The 14790-nt window shown below is 44.5% G+C and overlaps 4 protein-coding genes across 5 annotated transcripts in view; 1 reads left to right on the top strand and 3 right to left on the bottom strand.

The window, feature by feature from the left end:
* LOC6617098 overlaps window positions 1–8838 on the bottom strand; it is a 28961-nt gene extending 20123 nt beyond the window's left edge. Inside the window, exons 1-2 of one of the 2 annotated variants that reach the window (XM_002041389.2) lie at window positions 8502–8838; window positions 6345–6938 (exon numbers count right to left, since the gene is read on the bottom strand). In XM_002041389.2, coding sequence (XP_002041425.1) covers window positions 6345–6612 — 268 coding nt within the window. In that variant the 5' untranslated portion in view covers window positions 6613–6938; window positions 8502–8838. The remainder of the gene's footprint in view (window positions 1–6344; window positions 6939–8501) is intronic. The other variant, XM_032721219.1, reaches the window with a different exon arrangement.
* A 613-nt stretch (window positions 8839–9451) lies between these two features.
* LOC6617096 (homeobox protein rough) lies at window positions 9452–13697 on the top strand. The gene is made up of 3 exons (XM_002041387.2): window positions 9452–9983; window positions 12765–12999; window positions 13351–13697. The coding sequence occupies exons 1-3, from the start codon at window positions 9452–9454 to the stop codon at window positions 13616–13618; spliced, it is 1035 nt and encodes a 344-aa protein (XP_002041423.1). The 3' UTR covers window positions 13619–13697.
* LOC6617097 (oxidoreductase-like domain-containing protein 1) lies at window positions 10072–11004 on the bottom strand. Its single transcript, XM_002041388.2, has 2 exons — window positions 10738–11004; window positions 10072–10456 (listed from the first exon to the last, which is right to left on the bottom strand). The coding sequence occupies exons 1-2, from the start codon at window positions 10978–10980 to the stop codon at window positions 10196–10198; spliced, it is 504 nt and encodes a 167-aa protein (XP_002041424.1). The 5' UTR covers window positions 10981–11004; the 3' UTR covers window positions 10072–10195.
* Window positions 13698–13974: 277 nt separating the features above from the next.
* Window positions 13975–14741, bottom strand: LOC6617095. The gene has a single exon (XM_002041386.2). It carries the CDS (start codon window positions 14548–14550, stop codon window positions 13999–14001), a length of 552 nt encoding a protein of 183 aa, XP_002041422.1. The 5' UTR covers window positions 14551–14741; the 3' UTR covers window positions 13975–13998.
* Between the last annotated feature and the right edge of the window lie 49 nt (window positions 14742–14790).

Below are 14790 nucleotides of genomic sequence, written 5' to 3'. Positions count from 1 at the left end.
CTTGTCCACTTACCAACAATGGCCTTATCGGCCGATAAGATATGGCCCTGCGCCACTCACGACGACCCGCAGTTGGGTGGCAAAGTGGGCGGGCAGCCGCCCCAAAGGGGTGGGGCCACATGCCATAAATTGGCATAAATTAGCCAGTCGTCGTCGAATTAGTCGAAGCAAGGTAAGCGAACCCAGCAAACAGCAAACAGCAGCAATGCAAATCTTTGCTGCACCGCAAAAAAATATGGTATTTAAACCCATTTTATTATAAAATTAACAAAGAAAGTGCCAATTCCAGAAGAAAGTAACATCATATTTGTAAGTATAAGCTGATTACGGATAGTTTGGATTTAAGAGGCTATCGAGTTACTTAATATCAATGCAATAAATTTACGATCATATTTTTTTAGTGTTGGCCAATTGCTGTCGCGCCTGTTGGCGAGATTTGCGTAACTGACTGAGTTAGTTACTAACTGACTGACTGACTGAGTGACTGACTGACGGATGTGCCCCCAGCCCATTCGAATTTAATTTTATGCACTCGACTGTCTGCAATAATTGACTGTTTATTGGCAACAGGCCGTCGATGTCGGCGCTGCGCTTTTTGATCATTTATCGGATCAGACGGTTTATAATTCGCACTGCCAGCCGATTCTGTCATATGGCGGCACTTCGATCCGAGATCCCTGAGGGTGTGTTGCCGTGACAAATTGCTCAGTGCGGAAGCAATTTCTGCTAAGCATTTCAGCTGCGAAATTGGTAATTTTTCTCCCTCTTGTATTTTTATAGCCAATAATTGTGGCTTTGACTTTGATTTCCGTGTGGGTGCCAGGCACAAAAAAAAGCGGCTAAAAAGTGCAGAAGGAAAGCGGAGAGATGGCTGGCGCCTCGGGTGGAGGTCAAAGCGATGTTAAACGATTGGGAAATTGCTAAAATAAATGCAGAAAATATTTGAATGTTAAACGGGGATAGTTTGGAGGGGTGGAGCATAATATTTCACTTTTAAAAATAGCAAAAAGTAGTTGTATAACCAATAAAGCTTATCATCAATGTAATGATTAGGCTGGCATTCACTACTAAACATTTTATTCATAACTAATTATTTAAAGAGCAAGTTGAAATTGGTTTTGAATGAATCAGATTATAGCAACTAGAATTGAATTGAATCGATGACAAATTCGAAAGATATTTCCTCGTTCTCTGAATTTAGTACCTCCGCTTTGAGAACCACCATAAAGCAATGTCACTGTTTGTGCATTTAACCATATCTTGAGGTTGTACCATTAATTTATGGATCTTCTGCAGCATGTGCATACAAAGGCCAAAAAAAGAAAGCCAAATTTCTAGGTCATTGTATAAGAAGCCGAAAAAGGAAAAGGCCAAAAACAAACAAACAAGCCAGCGAGCAGCAGACAAAAAGCGACGTCTTCGCTGGAACAAAAGTTATTTATGCAACTTGAATGTTGCGGTTGTTGCACGCCGAAGTTCAAATGTCAAGTGAAAGAAAGAGAGAGGGAGGGCGGCAGACAGGGATGGATGGAGTGAGCCAGAACATAAGTCTAAACTTGAAATAAAACATCTGTGCAACTGCTGGCTGGAGAGACAGAGATTTCTATTTCAATTAGACAAACTGCTGCATGTGGGACGTCAGAACCGAACCATAATGAATACACAATAATGTTGTTAATTTTCAGTTTAGTTCGTTGCTTTTTTTTATTTCATTCGTTGCGGCTGCACATGCTCTGCATCCACATGTATGTGCATCTGTATCTGCATCTGCATCTGCCCGCATCTGCAGCTGTATTCTCGTCAAGTTTTCAAATGAACTTCAACTGCTGTGCCGAGATTCAAATTTAGTGACTTCGCTTTTCAATTTACGAGATGTTTATGGCAAACAGCCAGCCGGCTATCAGCGAGCCAAATAAACCAACAGAGACACATTCAAATTACACTCGAAAGCTGAATATTGGAACACAAAAAAAAAGATTGACACAAAGAAAAAGAGTTTTCCGATTCGAACAAAATAATTCCAAAAGTGAATACAAATTGGTGCGTCTTTACAATAAATATTGTTCTAACAACAAGTTAGAATCCTTAATGGCACTTCAATCCATAAGATAGCAGTAAACTATAGATATATCTGGTTTCGCAGTGTGATTCATTATACCCAGAATATATCAATCCCAACTTTTTGTCTCCGTGTTAAATCTTATTAGCATTGAGGGCGACACGATCGCAAGAGATCGGCGCCGGATCGAAACGCCTACGTCACGCGTATATATCGCCTCCACTCCCTGCCCTTTTTGTCGGAATTCTGTGGCGAAAGAGACGGACTGAAAGCAAGCGAAAGAGACAGACTGAAAGCGGGCGAAAGAGTCGCGGCTAGATCACAATTGATTTCTGAGATTTTGTTGCGTTTATAGCATATTTTTATGGCACTTTTGGGTTTCGTTTGAACCTCCGTTGTCTTCCACTCATTGGGTAACATTCACTTTTTGTTTGGCACTTTCTTTCTAATCGAAAGTTGCTGCTTAGCTGCGTGAATGTGTGGGAGGAGATTTTTGTTTTATTTTTCCCCATTTTAATGGGAGGGAAATGCGTTGGCCGCTGCCAAAAGTAAAAAACAAAAAAAAGTTTCGGTTACTCTTCAAATTAAAAAGCAAAGGGGGGAGAAAAGCGCAGAAAGGAAAACATTTCGAGACACCTGTTTACGTAGTGCTGTCTTTTGTTTGCCAATGCAATTTCAGGGGGGAGCCGGGTTAAATTCAACGTAGGTGGCTGGTTTATGGCCCCAAATTGTTGCACTTTGCTTCGGTTGTGTTGTTAGTTGGGTTGCCGTCTTGTCCCGTGGCCAAAACAGCAAACAATGCTGTCTGTAGATAAAAATCTACCAAATTTGCCTATATAGAAAGTCGGCGGCTGCACTGCACCGAAATGTTTTCCACCTTTGGATAAACAAATCGAATAGAATATACTCCTCCTATATACATATATATTCCTCCAGCGCCTTGCACAATTTATCCATTAACCGAGTGCGCGTTTGTTCTCGTTTTGAATGTAAAATTAAAAACAAATAAATAGCAACAACAAACGCCTGGTAAAACAAACAATGGGATAATCAAAAAAGAAAAAAAAAACCAAAAAAAGAATGAAAATTTCACAGAGGGAGGGAGGGTGCAACACAACAGGTTTGGGCCATAAAATGCGAAGAAACCGTTTCATTTTCCCTGACTTTTCGCAAAAGGTGTAAACACGAGGCCCCTGAGGTGGGTGGGTAGTCCATGTGGAAGTGGACGTGAACGTGGTCGAGGACGTGGATGTGGACGTGGATGGAGGCTAGACACTTGCGCACACTAAACGATTCGGTTTTCAGGTGTTAAAAACTACCTGTACGATGCGGAGAGTCCGATTTCGGAGCATGAAATCGCTGGCCGTGCTGGAAAAATGCCATGAAATGGGCTTTCGTCAAATTAGCGTGGCAACGTTAACCGACGGAGGGATGTGTGATTCAGAATGAGCCTAAAGGGAACGATGCTCGGGATGCTGAGCGCAAAATGCATCTAACAGATGCACCTTCTCTGTGGGATATTTCGCACTTTGCGCCTCGCATTCTTCGTTTTTTTTTTGTTCAGCTAGAATCGTTTGGGTCGTTTGCCCTGTCTGTGCTACCTGCTGCCTTGATTTATATATATATGCTTACTGCAAAACTGCATTCGGTTTTTATCTGTATCTGCATTTGCATGACACACAACCTGGCCGAGGCCCTGTTATCTAACTCGAGAAGGAATGCCCGTTCCCTCTGACTTTGGCACTTGATCTACCATATATACCGCTCAAGATGAAGCCGAATGCTGAATGCAGAATACTGAATAGTGTAGAGACTCCACTACGGCTGAGGCCTCATAAATTCTCTCGTCGTTTAGTTTTTACGATTGTCGGCTGGCTTTGTTTGGCCGAGGCACACACAACTGGGGGCAAGATAATAGCAGTCGGAATGGAAGGCCTCGGCAAATGTATCTCACTACGGGCACGATTTCTTATCTGTTAAGCCACAGAAGATAATCAGTTAACTATATTAATAAACTATGAACTATAAACTGAATAAAGTGACGCAAATGTCATCTTAAATATTATTATTATTACCAAGTTTCTAATAAGCTAAAAGTACCAAATCCTTTCGGATTCTTTAGATTACCAGTTGATCTTGAGAACTTCAGCTACTTGTGCTATAATTCTGACCCCGTCTGTATGCGCTAGCACACACAGCGCAACACGAACTCACAGATACAGGGCGCTTGTATCTTTCGACGTTGGCCTATCTAAATACATGCTGAAGAGTTGAAGTGCCAGGGACCCCAAGCCAAAGAAACGGCAGCGACAACAGCCTCCTGCCAAGATCTCTGCGCCTGCGTACTGTACTCGGAAACTGGGGAACTTGGGAACTCAGCACTCGGAGCAAGACCAAAGCCAAAACCAAAGCCAAGACCAAGAAAAGACCCAGTCTACCGAAAACTGGTCCCTGGGCCAAAGTTTGCGTGCTTTGCTGAAATTTTTACGCTGCTGCCCGGCACCCGAAAACGAAAAACTCTCTTTCAGCTCAGAGAACATTCAGGTAGTCCGCCTTGGGCATTTCATATTTTTGGCCAATGTCCAGGAATTGCGATGAATGGAGATGTCGAGGGATAGAAGAACACGGCATTAATGATGCATTAAAATGTATTCACAAAGACGTGCAACTATTTTAACGGTCTTTTGGGCTCCCATTCAGTTCTCGAGGAATTCAGGAAATGCCTGAAAATAGCGTAATATAAGGGAAATGGACTGTGAAGATTTAATGGGTTTCCAGCTAGGGAAATTCGATACTACTCCGGGCATTGTGGCCACCCACAGATCTCGACCATATCCAAAGCTGATCTAAATCTGGCCAAGGGTTATGGAAAATCCCAACCAGCATATCGGCCCACGAAAATGTGTTGCCTTTAATTATGACACATTTAAGAAAGCCACAAATATACTACGTCCGTAAGTTCACCCAAGCCCCTAAATTGCTGTCGAGTCATAAGTCGAGTCGAGGGCCACAAAACTCCAAAAGAAAAGGCCGACGCAGGGAGATAGGGTTTGGAGAAAGGAGACGGACACGGAGACGGAGACAGTGAGTGTGACTTGACGAAAGTACTTTCATTTTCACGCTCATAAAATGGGACTACCATTAAACTTAAAAATGCCGTCGTAAAAACATAAAAATCAGAAACGTAGCAGCCAAGAGCAACGCCAAGTTAAGCTGCTTAAATGACATTTAAATCAGTCGAAATACCGAACGGGGGAAAGGGGATGAAGAAACAGAATTCGGTTGGCCAAAAAGCCAGGCGACACAGTATGGAAAGGTAAACACTCGAGACCGAAGATCCCTTTCACTGGCCAGGGACAGGAAGTTCGCACTTTGGCAAAGATCGAAGAACCCCAAAATGAGCAATGGAAATTAAAACTATAAAGAAACCCCAACTGGGTCTCTACCATTGCAGCACACGTCTTCTTCAGTTTCTCCCCGTGATTACGCTTTAATCTCGTTATAATGAGGCAGGAAAATTGCTTGGCGGATGTGCCGAGCGTGCCCGAAACGGGAACGGGAATGGGAATGGGATTGGATTGGGATTGCAATTGGGATGGGTACATGGGTATATGGAACCTGGAGCTGCGGTTGACATCCTGGTTGCCAGCTGGGCAGCACTCATATCGCTCTCTTTCGCTCTCGAGTGCAGCTGAGATTGAATTACCAGGGAAAAAACCTGGGGAGGACCATCTCAAACCGGGACAGACACAATGCAAAAGGCAGAGACAAGCGGCAGACAGCAGATACACTTGTTCGAGTAATCTGTTCCCCACTCTTGTGTGCTCTCCTCCCCATTTCGGAAATATGATGCCGCCAAGGCGCAGGTCGCAAACAAACCGAAGACACGATCGGGGGACACAAAAGGGTCCCAGGAAGAGTTGTGCGATAAGGTTAGATAAGCGCCGGCACATATGTATGTATATGAATGCTTTTATACCTGAAGCGGCGGCCAAGTGAATACTTCCTTCTTTCCGCGTTGGAGCACACACGCTATATTCGGGGCTCTTTTTGGGTATGATAAGGCGAGCATGAATGAAGTTTGTGTTCGTATAATTCTGGGAAGAACTAAGATGATGGCTCCACTTAGTCCATTAGCAGGACAGATGGAAACATAGAGAAACTTAGTTGAAAACACACATAAAATCAAATGCTATACAACTAAAATAACTAAAAAGGGAACAGTGTTGCTTATAATCTTAATATCTTTTAAATATATCTATCTTAAGTATATTTTAAAACCCACCTGAATTTTGCTGCATGCCGGGCAGCACCACCGACGACTCCGACTTGAAGCCCCCACTGAGGCCGCTACTGCTGCTGGTGGGCTTCTCCTGACCCATGTCCAGGGTGGTGGAACCGTCTAGATCGACGAGTGTGTTGCCATTGAAGAGTCCCGCGTTGCGGTACTCCTTCGCGAAGGGCGTGGCAGCCTGTGCCGCCCCCACGACTAGCACTTGGACGAGCCAGAAGATGGCAGATGGGCCGCTTTGGGCCACTTCCACCGACCGCATTTCACTCGGGCACTCACTTCACATAGACGAAAGCCAGTCGATGGGAATTATATTTATTATTGTGACGAAGCGTGACACTTTCAATTAACACCGCTCAGCGGCTGCCGCCGAATGCGAAAAAAATGTGTTACTTTTGATCATTAAATTAGTTGGAGTCGGCCGACTTGACTTTGATGGGGCACCGTAAATTCAATTTGCGCTCGACGTTTGCTCTCGTTTCGCACTTGTTACTCTTTTCCACCGCCAATTAGGCAAATGATGTGTGTCGGCAATTAGTGAAACGATCGTCCGTCCAAGTCACTAAAGTGTGTCAGACGTTTTTGGCACTGCAAAGATAAGGGAGCATAAACAGTGGGATTAGTACGGTGCGATTCAGAAGTTCGCATATGCGTGCCAATCTTTATCACTTTGGAGTGGCGGCAGTAGGGAAAGGCTATAAAACTGATCTCGAATGGCTCGGCAAGTATTTTTAGCTTTCCCAATGGAGCAAGCGATTCCAATTTCCAAGCGAGTTTTTTTTTATCAAGTTCAAGGGAAATGCATACCGGAATATATACAGCAAAATAAAAATAAACACAAAATCTTAATAAATATAAAAGTATACGAATCGCACAATGTTTGTAAACAAAATCTTCAGCAGATCCTAAGATATTTGAATCCCAAACATTTCCTATCTCAAAGCAATCAGTGTACGTTTGCTTAACACCCATGTGCATTCGTCACTAGTATGTTTACTACCACTTGCATTACTATTCTCTCAGACTCGCATTTCTAACGGTAACCGGACAACACACATTGCCAACAGCTGTTAGTCGTTGTTGTTGCGCTGTTAATTGGTAAGTACGCGACATTTCTATCAATCAAACAATCCGCGTTCATTTCCATAACAATTTTCCCGTAATATGCTGCGCATGCGCAGGATAATGAAAACGAGCCCACGAGAAATCCCGCGGTGGGAATTAGGGAATCAAAAGAAATCCCACAATAAACCCCTCTCGAATGCCTCCGCCCACGCCTGTACGCATGCATGTACGAGCGGGACGGCCAGAGGCAGGAAGTTGCTGTGTGCGAGCGAGAGCGCAGCATGCACCCTTAGCGCCGCTCATAAATGTCAATGGGAATGAAAAGGCTGATGTTATTGTTTTTTCCCCGTTGTTTTTGGATGGAAAACAGAATGAACAACATGTGGGTTTCGCTTTATTAAACATCGCCTGAAGGAGGAAATGCCGAAGAGGCTCTACACACGACAAAAAATAAAAAGACATTCTAAAGATTCAAAACACTATGCTTAAATATTTTCAAATTTATTTTATGGTCTTTCCAAATTTTAGTTCTCTTTTGGCACAAATTTATGTATAAATTGAAAGTCACTGTTTGTAATTCATTAAATGTGAATGTTTTGCAATTGTTTCAAATCGAGTTTGATCACTTTTTAAATCCATGTTCATGTCTGAATTTCAACCAGAAGGTATTTATAAATTGAGCTAAAAAAAATAAAACGCACGAAAAATGTTCAAAAAATTTGCATATGTCAGTGTAACAAAAACCGAAATTGATGGATGGAAAAAAGTCGGCGACTGAAAATCACACACTCGCGGGCTTAAGCCAAATAAGCTCTAAACGAAACGAAACGAAACGAGTTTTACCAAAATATTTTTGCATTGCTCAAACGCAGCTCAGAGCCGTCAGAGAAACAAACACAAATGCACGCCGTGCCAAATAAAAGCCATTCAATTAATATCCGGACCGAAAACAACAAACAAAAGTCGCTGCAATTTCTGTCTCTGTTTTTATTTGTTTTGCACTGCTCTCATTTTGCGTGGTTGGAGCGAGTGGGGGGGGGAATGGGGTAAACAAAATCGAAATTGGCTTAAATCGAAGAGATGTACCTTTTTCTTATTTTCGTCACCACTTGTTGGTCTTTGTTTATTGTTATTATTCTTTATTGGCACTTTCGGTGGCTGCGACAGCTGCGCGAACTAACGGTACATGCGAATCGGTTGCGCAGCGCAGACGGATTGGCAACATAACCGTAATCGTTTGTTTTCGTATTCGTTCTATCGATCACTATCACTTCATCGATACTTCTTTCCCAAAACAACACACGTTTACGCACCGAAGTTTTGGGAACACATTATCCATGCTGATATAATCCACGAACTCGACTCGACTCGACTCGATTCGATTCGATTTGATTCGATCCCTCGCGCGCGCTATGTAAAATTACAGATAGTGGCGCGTTTCGGTTGCTTATATAGACTTTTTGCCAATTAGAGGGACCGTTTGTGGTAGTTTGAAAAATGCATGAAGAAGCCAATGTTGTTTGCCCATCTCTAGGGATCTCGCTCATAAGGGGGCTGTCCTCGCTAAGCGCTGATGTGGTAAGAAACTTGGCTAAGCCAGGGACTGCACGTACAAACTGCTTGCATGAACACTTGAATACTGCTTGCTGAAGAGTGGGCGGAGCTTATTTAGGTGCACTGCTTGCCACCCTTAAGTGAAACTTTGGCCGGAAGTAAAATTAGGGGTTAATCGTACGGCACCTCAGCCAATCAAAACGGGTTTCAGGCCACACTTCAGGTGTCTGGTGGGAAGGGTATCCTTTTTTTATTATTATTATTAGTAAGCAGCATTTTAGGCGCCCCCGCTGCTGCTGTTAATTTTTTGATGTGCCGCGTAATTTGCTTTGTTTTTTTTTCACCCAGTTCCTCTGCCAACGTCGACGTCAGGATAAGCGTCGCTTGACCAGCGGAAGTAGAATTATTTGTGGCACTTCAGTCGCTCGCCGATTACCCAAGTGATTAGTTTGGACAGCTAACGCGGCACATCCTCTAACGAAATGCAACGCCACAAAGTTGAGATTGGCTCACCCGACGGCTCGCCGGCCATCAAAAGGAGCGACAGCATAGATCCCATATCGAACACTACGATTCTATCCGTGCCGCAGCGTCCCTCGTCGCCGCGACAGTTTTTCGAACGTCTGTACGGGCATTTGGAAACGCGCTCCTCGGAAAATGGGGAAATCGACGTCGGAACACACGCCCGAAAGCCGCCGCCCTGTGACACGCCCTATCACAGCGATGGAGGTAGTGTCTCCTCGCCGGACATTTCCATCAGCGATGAGCGCACCTCGCTAGCCGCATATCCCGCCTACGATTTCTACGGCCACGCCAAGGACTATCCCCAGCATCCCAGCCAGCAGCATCATCACCATCACCATCATCCGCCGCAGCTGGTGCACCAGAAACTCAGCTACGTGAGCCCGCCGCCAGCTATTGCCGCCGGTGGAACAGCGAATCCTGGCCTGCCGCACGCATTCCCAACCGGATTTCCGAGTGACCCGCACTTTAGCGCCGGCTTTTCCGCATTTCGTGAGTAGTTACATTTGAAATAAATGGTTTTTAACAATGTGTAGAATATTTGCAACTTTAGAACTAGCAAAATAACTCCTCCAGAATCTTAACTCTTACATGTTTATTGTGAGGTTTCTTAGTTCTTACACACTAAGTACAAGAGTAAATTTGAGCTACTACGAATTTGGTCCTAACTAGATATTTAGATAGTGGGTAACCGGGGATTTGTACTACGGCGAGGGCGAGGATGTTTTGGGCTTTCCCTGCTTCGCTGCTTTCTCCGCCGCCGCCTTCTCCTCCCGCTGCCTCGCCATCTGGCGCAGCTCCAGGCTGAGGAACATCTTCAGGTTCGGGTCGGTGATCTTGCTCAGCACAATCTCTCGCGCCTCCTCGTCGTTGTCGCCCAGCAGCTTGGCCAGCGTCTGTGCGTAGTCCAGCCAAACGCAGTTGGCGCAGCCCGACATGCAGCAGGTGGTGGGCTCGGGAGGTATCTGCAAAGGGAAAAACCAGTTATATTTTGGACAGTACAATGATTCTTCCAAGTAGTTTCCTTCTTGTAACTTTCCTTTCAAGCTAGAAAGTTAATTCAGGAGTGTGAAAACATTTCAGATCCTTGAATAGCTCATCTCAGTAACTTGAGACGTTTACAAAACTGCACTAAGTTGTGTATTAACATACTAGATCGATGATCCTTTCTTTGCAACGAACTACAGTCTTACCAACTGATATTTAACCTATGATAGCAGTGATAATTACAAGCTGAAAACATTACCTCTATGTTTCTGAGCCGCTTCCTTCCCTTGGTGGTTTTATCTTTGGCTTTGGTGGTGTCATTGCCCGTCCTTGTGCTATTGGGAGGACAGCCACTTGCTGCCTCCTGGGCGGCCGCATCCTTGCTGCTGGCGTCATCCTGGGAACTGCTGCCCGACAATTGGCGGGCCAGTGAGGCCCAACGCTCGGCGCCACGTCGCAGGAGCAAGCATCGCGGACAGCTGAAGCCCAGGGGAGCCAACATTTCCGCCCGATCCCCGAAAGAGTTCGAAAGTTACGATTGAAAAGGCCCAGAGGAAGTGATGAGCATTTCACACGCCTGCGCAGGTGCAGCCCAGATGAACTTCGTTCCGCAGGAACTGCAAAAAAGTCGGATACGCAAAAAACTTATTAATCGCCAGTGCTGCAATATTGAATATCCCCACATCTCCGCAGCGAGTGCGCTGGCCAGGATTATGTAAAATCAGTTGGGAAAAAATAAGCGAAACAAAGGTGGGGCAACCAACCAATGCCACACAATGAGCTGCTGACTCCCAAATGCAGAGAAATTAGCCAAGGAAAAAAATAACCGAATGCCAAAAAAAAATTAAAACGCATTGAGCCGTGAAAGTTTTCGTTTACTTGCGGCTTTTTCGTTTGCTCCTGATGAGGTGGCCACTGGCCAGGTGTGGGGATGAGGTGGGGATATTGAAACATGGAAATGAGTCGGCTAATGAAAATGATCGCAGGTTAAGGGTGAATGAGTTACCCATTCGTAAGCAAGAAATCAAAGTTAAAGGCATATCGATATGGGGTAAATAGATGCAACTTTGAAACCTTTTCTTCAAGCAGAAACATATTCTACATTTGCAAGCATTTTTTAGATTCGGAATAGTTTATATATTCAATGCTAAACCAGCTGGGTAGTTACTATAATAGTTAGTCTTTATATTATTAAGATACAAAATCTTTTCTCAACCAACTTACAAGCCAAACTTTTGGTCAATCTCAAAAAATAACAAGTGCCTGAAAAAATTAGCATTGTAATTGAGCTCGGCAGGAAACCTAAAAAAGCAAACACAAACAGCAAGCGAGGAGGGTTAAGCGAGGAAGACTCATTTTTAGCCACAACAAACCGTCCGAAAGGACACTTGGCTATCGAATTTCACACGTGATTTAAAAAAACCTTCGGCAAGGATCAGGGTAGAGCTTAAGCCCCTCCAGAGCCATCCGGACTAGGGGTAATCAAGCAAGAGCTAGAGATTACAACGCCCACAAAGCAACCCCTTCCCGGGGAAACCTCCCCCGCCCACGAGCGACGAGCAACTTGTCAGCTTCGCCTTGTTACATCAATTAGACTCTAAACCGCACCACTCACAATGGAGTGGGTGGTTGTGGTGGGTGTTGCTCGGTGGCAGGTGCTCGGTGTTGCAGGATGAAGTGGGGCATAATGTGCGCTTGGTTGAGCTTCATCGTCGACGACACTGCGAATGCAAACAATCAAACGACAGAATGGAAAACTCGAAATAGCGGATGATGCCGAGAATTCCGACGAGGATGATGATGGTGATGCTGATGATGATGGCAAGCCAGCTGTTGGCATTGTTAAAACTTTCCCGGATCAGCATAGATTGCCGAAATGAAAAGCGAGCTATAAAAAACATAGAGAACAGAAACTACGTGGTAAATGCACTTCTAATGTGCACCACAAACGCGACCCACGAATCCTGGCAGGTGGGTGGGGGGAGGGGTTGAAAAGGAAGGACGACGGACCACGGATCGGAGTGGTTAATTATTTGTTTAACTGACGCAGCAACACGCAACCACATTCGAAAACGTTTAGTCCCGCTCATAACTTGATGGTTTGTTAATGTAAGATTAATTTCGCTCTAACATCTCCATTGTGTTGGCCATAAATGGAAGTGGGTGGGCTGTGAAAAAATGATGCTATCCGACGGATGTCGTTATTGTTACACACTGATATACATAACTAATAGTCATATTATACAAATTGATAGTAATGAGAGCATGAATGTTTCTGACTTTCAGTGGCTCGCAGGCGTCGCAAGGAGGGAAGACAACGCCGCCAGAGGACCACTTTCAGCACGGAGCAGACGCTTCGCCTGGAGGTGGAGTTCCATCGGAACGAGTACATCTCCAGGAGTCGTCGCTTCGAGCTGGCGGAAACGCTGCGCCTGACCGAAACGCAAATCAAGATCTGGTTCCAGAATCGCAGGGCCAAGGACAAGCGCATTGAAAAGGCTCAAATCGATCAGCACTACAGGTGGGTTTCCCCTTTAACTAATTTTAATCTTTTTGTGCTTCATATGTATGAATGGGGATTATGATTGAATCACCTAACATTAAATACACATAAATTTAAGGTTGATGAATAGCTCGTGAAGAGGATTTAACTGGGTATTTATACCTGCATTTTCGAAACGGAAGTAATTTAGGAAAATGTCACTAGTTTAATTGATGGCCAACATAAAATTAACACGAAATTAATTTTACGACATTTATGCGCACACAGACCCAATTAGACGATATCTTTTTTTCCATATTTTTTGCCGGAGGGGGTGGCTTGTGTCCCGTCTCGAAATTATTTTGTACTTTGATGTAATCAATTTTTCAGAAACTTTGTCGTGGCCAATGGTTTTATGAGCTCTATAATGGGTCAGGCCGCCACGACCATGCCCCCCGGAGGCGTCACTGGGGGCGTGGCGGTGGGCGTGGGCCTAAACTACTATGCCGCGGCAGCGACGCCGGCAGCGCTGCCCAAGGATAACACGCAGGATGCCAATTTCATCGACATCGATGACCAGTTCCAGCGCCAGCAACAACAACAACCACAACAGCAGCAGCGACGCCGAGAAACAACAACGCCTATTAACATTTGCTAATACTTACTAATTAATTACATTTATTTGAGCTTTAAACTGTTTAGATTAAGATTAAATAAAGGCCATTGTGAAAACATAACAGCTTGTAGGAACTGCACTATTCGAAGGAATCACTCACTTCTTGCCAACGGACTTACGTGTGTTATGGACTCAGCATTTTGCACTCGATTTGTTTATATAAGAGAGGTTTTTTCGAGGAAACCCAGGAAATTTATTAAAAACCAAACAGCAAAACTAACAAACAATAATGCAGCCCTGGTGTTCACCCAGCTGTTTCTGCTGCTAATAACATGGCGAAAACTATCGATAGATGGTAACATAGATGGTAACAGTGTTATTTCAAATTGAATTTATGAAAATATTCAAAATGCAACAAAGTATTATCCCCCAGTAGTTCCCGCCAGATAAATGGCCATGGCTTGATGATTTAGATGTACAAACTGGCGCCTTTTCGGAATCGGTTGCACATTCGGTAGACGCGTTCCATTCACGGCATTCAAACTCAGATTCGAGCTGGGGTCGTCATCGGAGAAAAGTGTATCGTCGGAAGAATTGGACTCCACCAACTGGCTTCTTGCTCTTTGAGCAGCCGCTGCTGGCGCTGCGCTGGTGGTTGATCCTTGCTCCTCCGAGGATTCCGTTGTAGACACACTACCCGCGGACTCATGAGTATTCTCACTGCTGCTCCTCGAGAGAATAGCACTGGCTGCTTGTCTGTTTGCCAGGTGTCTCTTCGCATTGTTGTTCTTCAGCCGGTAGAGCCGGACCAGTTGCGTGTAGCACGAGAGGCACAGTGGCTGCGACCGCAGCTCAGAGTTTATCATCTGGCCAAACTTCAGCAGGTGCGGATTCCTGATTACGCGATACGGGGACCTCAGCGTGTGATTTCCCAGGCCGCACAAGCGGTGCTCCTCATGGGGCGAATCCGACATCAGAACTTAAGTTGAATACTCAATTGAAGGCATAAAGAGACTAGTATGTGTTGGCGGTTTTGGCTTTGCTTCTGAAAAACTTTATTACAATTTGACAGCTGTCGCATTTCCAATTCGTGCATGTATTTATTTTTACGATAGTAAGGAAACTGGCACTTTAGAAAAAGTTCGTTTTATTCCAATTTTAAGAAATTTCAAGAATACCCCTAACCAACTTATCGATAACAAACAGAGAGCGTA

The sequence above is a fragment of the Drosophila sechellia genome, chromosome 3R (assembly GCF_004382195.2).
Source record: "Drosophila sechellia strain sech25 chromosome 3R, ASM438219v1, whole genome shotgun sequence".
NCBI lineage: Eukaryota > Metazoa > Arthropoda > Insecta > Diptera > Drosophilidae > Drosophila > Drosophila sechellia.
This window is presented reverse-complemented; position numbering and strand designations above follow the sequence as displayed.

Coding starts and splice junctions, on each gene's coding strand:
- LOC6617096 (XM_002041387.2), top strand. CDS start 9,452: ATGCAACGCCACAAAGTTGAGATTGGCTCACCCGACGGCTCGCCGGCC. Junction 9,984..12,764: donor CGCCGGCTTTTCCGCATTTC/GTGAGTAGTTAC, acceptor TCTGACTTTCAG/TGGCTCGCAGGCGTCGCAAG. Junction 13,000..13,350: donor CAAATCGATCAGCACTACAG/GTGGGTTTCCCC, acceptor TCAATTTTTCAG/AAACTTTGTCGTGGCCAATG.
- LOC6617095 (XM_002041386.2), bottom strand. CDS start 14,550: ATGTCGGATTCGCCCCATGAGGAGCACCGCTTGTGCGGCCTGGGAAAT.
- LOC6617097 (XM_002041388.2), bottom strand. CDS start 10,980: ATGTTGGCTCCCCTGGGCTTCAGCTGTCCGCGATGCTTGCTCCTGCGA. Junction 10,457..10,737: donor AGCGGCTCAGAAACATAGAG/GTAATGTTTTCA, acceptor TTCCCTTTGCAG/ATACCTCCCGAGCCCACCAC.